This window comes from Eriocheir sinensis, chromosome 45, assembly GCF_024679095.1.
Source record: "Eriocheir sinensis breed Jianghai 21 chromosome 45, ASM2467909v1, whole genome shotgun sequence".
In the NCBI taxonomy this organism is placed as follows: Eukaryota; Metazoa; Arthropoda; class Malacostraca; order Decapoda; family Varunidae; genus Eriocheir; species Eriocheir sinensis.
Genome location: NC_066553.1, coordinates 2,595,994 through 2,603,493, shown reverse-complemented (window position 1 = coordinate 2,603,493; position 7,500 = coordinate 2,595,994). Strand labels below are relative to the sequence as shown.

The 7,500-nt window shown below is 43.8% G+C and overlaps 1 protein-coding gene across 2 annotated transcripts in view; it reads right to left on the bottom strand.

Annotated features, from left to right (window-relative positions):
• The window catches only part of LOC126980866 (myotubularin-related protein 6-like), a 112,450-nt gene that overhangs the window by 42,696 nt on the left and 62,254 nt on the right, over window positions 1-7,500 (bottom strand). For both annotated transcript variants that reach the window (XM_050831197.1, XM_050831199.1), the window contains exon 3: window positions 790-952. In XM_050831197.1, the coding sequence (XP_050687154.1) occupies window positions 790-952 (163 nt within the window). The remainder of the gene's footprint in view (window positions 1-789; window positions 953-7,500) is intronic.

Sequence of the window (7,500 nt, the reverse complement as noted above, 5' to 3'; positions counted from 1 at the left end):
CGTGTTTGAACTTGTCTGTCGTGTGCGTGCGTGGCTGACTGACTGTGTGTGTGTGTGTGTGTGTGTGTGTGTGTGTGTGATTTTTTTTAGTTTTCTTTTTTTTCTTTTTTTCATTTCCACACAAGAAGCTCACGTCCACTCCTTTGCTTTCGTCCTTTCCTCCTCTCCCTTCTCTTCTCACTCCCTCGCTCTTCTCTTCTTCCTCTAACTCTTCTTTTCTTCACTTATTTCCTTCTCCTTCCTTCACTAACTCTACTCCTTCCTTCCTTTCTCTCACTTCACTAAATTTTTTTTTTTTTCCCCTTATTTCTTCTCCACTTCGGCGTTCTCCAGCAATCTCTCTCTCTCTCTCTCTCTCTCTCTCTCTCTCTCTCTCTCTCTCTCTCTCTCTCTCTCTCTCTCTCCCCACGTTCTCTTAATCTCCTCCTCCTTATTCCATTTTCATCAATTCTGCTCCTTCCTCTCCCCTCGCCTCTTTCCACCCTTTCAATCCAATCTCCACTCTTTTCTCGTTTCGCTATCCACTTCCTCCACTTCTTCCATTTCCTTTCTTACGTACTTCTTATATCAATCATTTCCACTTCTTCATCAGCCCCCCCAAAAAACAACTTCCCTTGTATCCCCCATCCCGTTTTCTTCCTAACTCCCTTTCATCCATAACTCTCTTATATCCCCAATTCGTCTAACCCACTCTACCACAACTTCCCCCTTTCCCCTCTTCGTTACGTTCCCCTTCATCCATCTCATTCCACCCCTCTTCATTTAACCCACTCCTCCTTTAGCACTCACCGGGCTGGGAGAGTTGCAGGAGCGAGGTATAGATATCGTGGCAGTCTCGCTCCTTTGGGATGACGAAGGTGACAGCCAGGAAAGTCTTGCAGCGCACCTGGAGCGGAGAGCCTTGTGTGGAGAGCGGCAGCTTATCCACGCTACTGATGTGCATGTGTAGGATCTGGAGGAGAGGGAGAAGGAGGGCGGTTAGGGCGGGAAAATAAAGGGTAGCGGATGGTATGGTAGGAGGAAGATGATGATGATGATGATGAGGAGGAGGAGGAGGAGGATAACAAGAAAAAACAGAAAGAAGAAGAAGAAGAAGAAGAAGAAGAAGAAGAAGAAGAAGAGGAAGAAGAAGAACATGAAGAAGAGGAACAATAAGAACAAGAAGGGAAGGAGGTAGAGGAGGAGGAGGAGGAAGAGGAGGAGTGGACAGGAACATGAGATAGAGGAGGAAGGGAAGAGGAGGATGCTTAGGGACGTCAAATGATGATGATGATGATGATTAGAAGTTCATATTTTCATTATTACAAGTACTTAATTTTGATGCTTCTAAATTACAACTATAATTACACTAAAATTAGACTCATTCTCATTGTTTTTTTTTTTTATCATTATTACTATTATTATCATTATTTACCCTTCTCTTCCCCTCCCTTCCTCCCCTACGTCTTCTCCTCCTTCCCTTCTCTTTGTTCCCCTTCCCCTTCCCTTTCCTTCCTTGATCATTCCTCCCCTCCCCTTCCCTCGTTACGACCTTCCCTTTCCTAGCCTTCCCTCTTCCTCCCTTTCCTTCCGCTCCCCTTCCTCCCTCCCTCCCTTCCTACCACCTTAACTCCCTCCTTCTCTCCCTCCCTCCCTCCCTTCCTACCATCTTAACTCTCTCCTTCTCTCCCTCCCTCCCTCCCTTCCTACCATCTTAACTCTCTCTTTCTCTCCCTCCCTCCTCCCTTTATTCTGAAATTCGATAGCCGATGCTGACAGGCTTGGGAAGAAGATTTGTGTTCGTCCTTTATCTGGGAAGCGAGAAGAATTAGCCACCCACGTATTCTCCTCCTCCTCCTCCTCCTCCTCCTCCTAGGGGGCTTCGTGGTGCAGTGGTTAGCACACTCGGCTCACAATCGAGAGAGCCCGGGTTCGATTCCCGGGCGGAGTGGAAAAATTTGGGCGGCTTTTCCGATACCCTACGCCCCTGTCCACCCAGCAGTGAATGGGTACCAGGTATTAATCGGGGGTTGTGTCCCGTCTCCTGGGGTCTGTTCCCTTCTCCTATAATTCCTTCCCCCTCCTGTCTCTCTCCGGTATATGACCACAGATGTTGCGCCGACTAAACGAAACTTTCCTTTTCCTCCTCCTCCTCCTCCTCCTCCTCCTCTTTCGTATAATTACCGCCTAGCCAGCGACACTGAACAATTCTCACTCCGCCTCCTCCTCCTCCTCCTCCTCCGCCTCCTCCTGATCACATCCTCTTTACGCTGGGAAGGTGACGCCTACGAGGGATCTGATCCGTTTATTTTATTTATTTTTTTTTTTTTTTTACGTCTCCGCCTATTGCGCCGGTAGGCTTTCTTGAGCGGCCTGGATGGTATTCGGCCCCAGCCCGTCATGGCGCAGGCAAGTGTTTATAGTGGCGCCATCTTCTGAACAAGTTTAGTAACGTTGATCACTCCAAAGTTTTTTGAGCTGGAAACTAACCCGAGAATCAACTGCAACGCTTCACCGGTCCCAGCGAGGCGGTGTAGTACAGCCAGCGGATTCGTTGCTGCTCGAAATGGAAGCAACTCAAAAAAAAAAAAAAAAAAAAAAAAAAAAAAAAAAAAATCCCGTTAATCATTGCTCCTATATTAAAGAGCAGAGAGGATTGGTCGAGAGAGAGGTCCGGTAATCATTGCTCCTATATTAAAGAGCAGAGAGGATTGGTCGAGAGAGAGGTCAATTTCGGGAGGAGAGGCGTCCTGATACTCTCCTCTAGGGGTCGTGAGGTTGTTTACAGTAACGTCGTTGACCTCGGGAGTGAATCGAACGTTCCCGCACGTTCGTGAAGCCGGTCACTGACGCCTACGAACAACTTTTCCGCGAAGGAGGAAGGAAGGAAGAGAGTAAAAGAAGGAAGGAAGGAAGAACACAGAGAGGCGAAGGAGACAAAGAAGGAGGAGGAGGAGGAGGAGGAGGAGGAGGAGGAGGAATTCGAAGGATGAACTGAAGGATGTCTTTGGAGAGCGTTCAAGTCAAGGAAGGAAGGAAGGAAGGAAGGAAGGAAGGAAGGAAGGAGGACGTGTAGGTAGGATACGCAGGATATACTGAAGGGCTGACAAAGAGGATCAGTCGAAGGAGGAGGAGGAAGAGGAGGAGGAGAATAAAGAAGATAGAAGATTGAAGGAAGAGGAGAGAAAGGCAAGCAGAAGAAGAGGAACAAGTCTGGCTATCGCATTAAAAAAAAGCGGAAGAGAGGGAGGGAGAGAAGGAGGAAGGCGAAAATAAGAGAAAGGGAAGGAAGGGAGATAGAGGAAAGGGTAGGAAAGGTAGGGACAGGGGAGGAAGAGGATGGGAGGAAAAGATAAAGGGAAGGGAAGGGAAGGGAAAGGAAAAGAAAGGAAGAGAAGAGGAGAATGAGGTGAGGGAGGGAGAGGAAGAGAAGAGGAGGAGATTGGTAATAAAAATAATAGTAAAATAAATAAAGTTAATAACAACACGTGGACTACTAAAAACAACAACAAAAACAACAACAACATCAACAATAATCTGCTAACTGGCCAGCACCGGAATGGCATTGACTGGTAAAACAACAACAACAACAACAACAACAACAACTGGTGGGGCGACTTGACGACCCTGATGTTGACGATGATGACGATAATGACATCAATGCTCATCAAGGCACAGGGAGAGGTGTGTGTGTGTGTGTGTGTGTGTGTGTGTGTGTGTGTGTGTGTGTAGATGGGGGCGGAGTGTAGTGTCAATAAACGAACAGAAAGATGAAAGGATTTAGCGAGCTTGCAGAAATAATAATAAAAAATAAAAAAATAACGAAAAACGAAGTGAAAAAGAATAATTTGAGGAAGTCACAAAAATACCTCCGTGTGCGTGTGTGTGTGTGTGTGTGTGTGTGTGTGTGTGTGTGTGTGTGTGTGTGTGTAGCAGGACAAAGCAATACAAGCAAGCAGGTTCGGTACGCAAGTGAAGGGAAGGCAGAGCAAGGTAAGCAGAGGTATTGCCAGGTGAGGTGGGCGAAAGGGAAAGTGAGAGGAGGAGAGAGAGGATGAGGATGAGGATGAAGAGGAGAAGACAGAGGAGACGAAAGGTAAAGGGAAGGGAGATAGATGAGAAAAGGGGAAGATGAGGAGAGAAAATGAGGAAAACGAAAGGGAAGGAGAAAGGTGAGGAGACAGGGAAAGGAAGGTGAGGAAAGAAGATGAGGAGAGGAAAGGAAAGAAAAGAGGAGAGGAGAGGAAAAGTTAAAGGGAAGGAGAAAGATGAGGAGAGAAAATGAGGAAAACGAAAAGGAAGGAGAAAGGTGAGGAGAGAGGGAAAGGGAGGTGAGGAAAGAAGATGAGGGGAGAAGAGGGGAGGGAAGATGAAAACGGAGATGAGGAGAGAAAAGACGGAGAGAGAAAATGAGGAGAAAGTAGTAGAGAAAAGGGAAACTAAGGAGAGAGAAGGTGAGGTGAGGAAAGGTGAGGAGAGAGAAATTTTGAGAGGAAAAGTGAGGAGAAAAAAAAATAAAAAGAGGAAAATGAGGAGAAAGAAGGTGAGGTGAGGAGAGAAGGTGACCATCCACCTCTCCCCCTACTCCACCTCCACTTCCACTTCTTCACCCACCCCAGAAATGAACGCCCACCTCCTTCACTCAACCGCTAATTGGAAACGTGCCTCGCAGAATGTGTGTGTGTGTTTGTGTTTGTGTGTGTGTGTGTGTGTGTGTGTGTGTGTGTGTGTGTGTGTGTGTGTTGGGATTTATAGGATTTGCAAACAGAAATGTGTGTGGATGGCAAGGTACAAATATAGACCAGTAAAGCTAGATAGATGGATAGATAGATAGATATATAGATAGAGGGAGAGATTGATTGATAGGTAGGTAGGTAGGAATGAATGAATGAATGACTGTATGTATGTAGGTAGGTAAATAGATATGTAGGTAGTAAGGATGGAAGGAATGACGGTAGGAAGGAAGGAAGAAACAAAGGAAGATAGCAAAGATATAAACAAATACAGACAACGCCACACACAACAGAAGTCCATAACAGGTACAGCCAACAGAGAACAGACAACAAGCAGCCAAACGTACAAGGCGGTGGCTGAGTGGTTAGCGTGCTGGGCCCACATTCACCACGCCATGGACAACGTCGGTTCGAATCCCCACGCTACCACCTGGGATTTTTCAGTCACAGCCGAGTGGCCCAAGACTACCCACATACTGTCCTGAAGACCACCTATCAACCCGGACTACAAATTCTCTCTCTCTCTCTCTCTCTCTCTCTCTCTCTCTCTCTCTCTCTCTCTCTCTCTCAAAAAAAAAACAAAAAAAGGGTCATTGATGAGTTCCCGGGGTCAGCATGAGCCAGGCAAGATGGCGCCACTATAAATATTCGCCTGCGCCACAACGGGCTGGGTCCAACCATCAGGCCTCACCAAGAAACCCTACCGGTGCCATAGACGAAAACGTAAAGAAAAAAAAAATAGCGAGAGAGAGAGAGAGAGAGAGAGAGAGAGAAATGAACGTGAAGGAGACTCGATGGACAAAGTCGTGTGTGAAAACTGCAAATAAAACAAGATGAAAGAAAAATATTGGAAGACATAATTGGATGAAAAAAAAATAAAAAAAAAAGGGGGAAATTGAAACCAGGGGACACGATGGAGTAATTAAACAGCACACATACACACACACACACACACACACACACACACACACACACACACACACACACACACACACACACGAATGCGAATCGAAAAAAAAAAAGAACAGGATGATTGTGAACAGCGCGCAGCAAAATAAAATAAAATAAAACTGAACGCAATAAAAAAACCATACGAAAAAAAGGAAGATTGGAAAGAGATAAAAAAGTATTGGAAAAAGAGAAAAAGTATTGAGAAGAGAAAAAATGTATAGGAAAAAGAGAAAAAGTATTGAGAAGAGAAAAAATGTATAGGAAAAAGAGAAAAAGTATTGGGAAAAGAAAAAATGTATAGGAAAAAGAGAAAAAGTATAGGAAAAAGAAAAAAAGGTATAGGAAAAAGAGAAAAAGTATTGGGAAGAGAAAAAATGTATAGGAAAAAGAGAAAAAGTATTGGCAAGAGAAAAAATGTATAGGAAAAAGAGAAAAAGTATTGGGAAGAGAAAAAATGTATAGGAAAAAGAGAAAAAGTATAGGAAAAGAGAAAAATGTATGGGAAAAAGAGAAAAAGTATAGGAAAAGAGAAAAAGTATAGGAAAAAGAGAAAAAGTATTGGGAAGAGAAAAAATGTATAGGAAAAAGAAAAAAAGTATAGGAAAAAGAAAAAAAAGGTAAAGGAAAAAGAAAAAATAGATATAGCAAAAAGAAAAAAAAATATATCCATCACTTTTCTTTCTTTCTTTCTTCCTTTCTTTCTTTCTTTTCATATATATACCTCGTGTGTACTGAATCTTTCTTTGTCTTCTTTTACAAATTTCTATCCTTTTTTCTCCTCATTAAGAAATTTCAATGCAAAAAGAAAAAGGACTAATAAAACAGAATACATAAAAAATAACACAAAAAATAAAATGAAAAAAAAAGTTGAAACGAAAATATTCACACCAGACAAAATTTCAGTAAAGAATTAAATTTAAATCCACACACACACAAAAAAAAAAATTCACATAAAAGAAAAATCAGAACTGCATAAATATCGGAGGTGGAAAGTAATGTTTTAAAAATGGTCGGTCGAGGAGTTTTGTGTGCGGGAATTTTGTACAGAAAGATTTATGAAGAGAATTTTTGCATGAACACACGTATGCACTTTTTTGACGCCCCTCTGTGTGTGTGTGTGTGTGTGTGTGTGTGTGTGTGTGTGTGTGTGTGTGTTGCATGTCGCAGGTGCTCTACAAGATTAAGACACACACACACACACACACATACACACACTGAAGACAAGAACAAACAGTAGAAGAGAAAAACAATATCCCAGAAAATGAAACCACACAAACCACCAAACACACAAACGAGGAATAAATCTATAAAAACAGACCAACAAACAAACATGGCCGACTGTTAGAAACTCGCATTATTAACAAGACATCAACAAAAACAACAACAACAACAAAAGGGAAAAAAATGTACAGGAAATTAGAATAAGGAGAGAGAGAGAGAGAGAATTATTCTCACAGCATGTTCTTTCATCTTCAGTATGTAAAGTTTGCTCTCTCTCTCTCTCAAACAAAGACATGAAAAATAAACGCTATGTCGCACGTGCATTGAGACGAGAACAAAAGAAGGAAGGAAGGAAGGAAGGAAGGAAGGAAAGAAGGAAGGAAGGAAGGAAGGAAGGGGAGGAAGGAAGGAAGGGAGGGAGGAGGGAGGAGGAAGGAAGGAGGAGGAGGGAGGAGGGAGGAGGAAGGAGGGAGGGAGGGAGGGAGGGAGGAAGGAAGGAAGGAAGGAAGGAAGGAGGGAGGGGAAGGAAGGGAGGAAGGAGGAGGAGGGAGGGAGGGAGGGAGGGAGGGAGGAAGGAAGGAAGGAAGGAAGGAGGGAGGGAGGGAGGGAGGGAGGG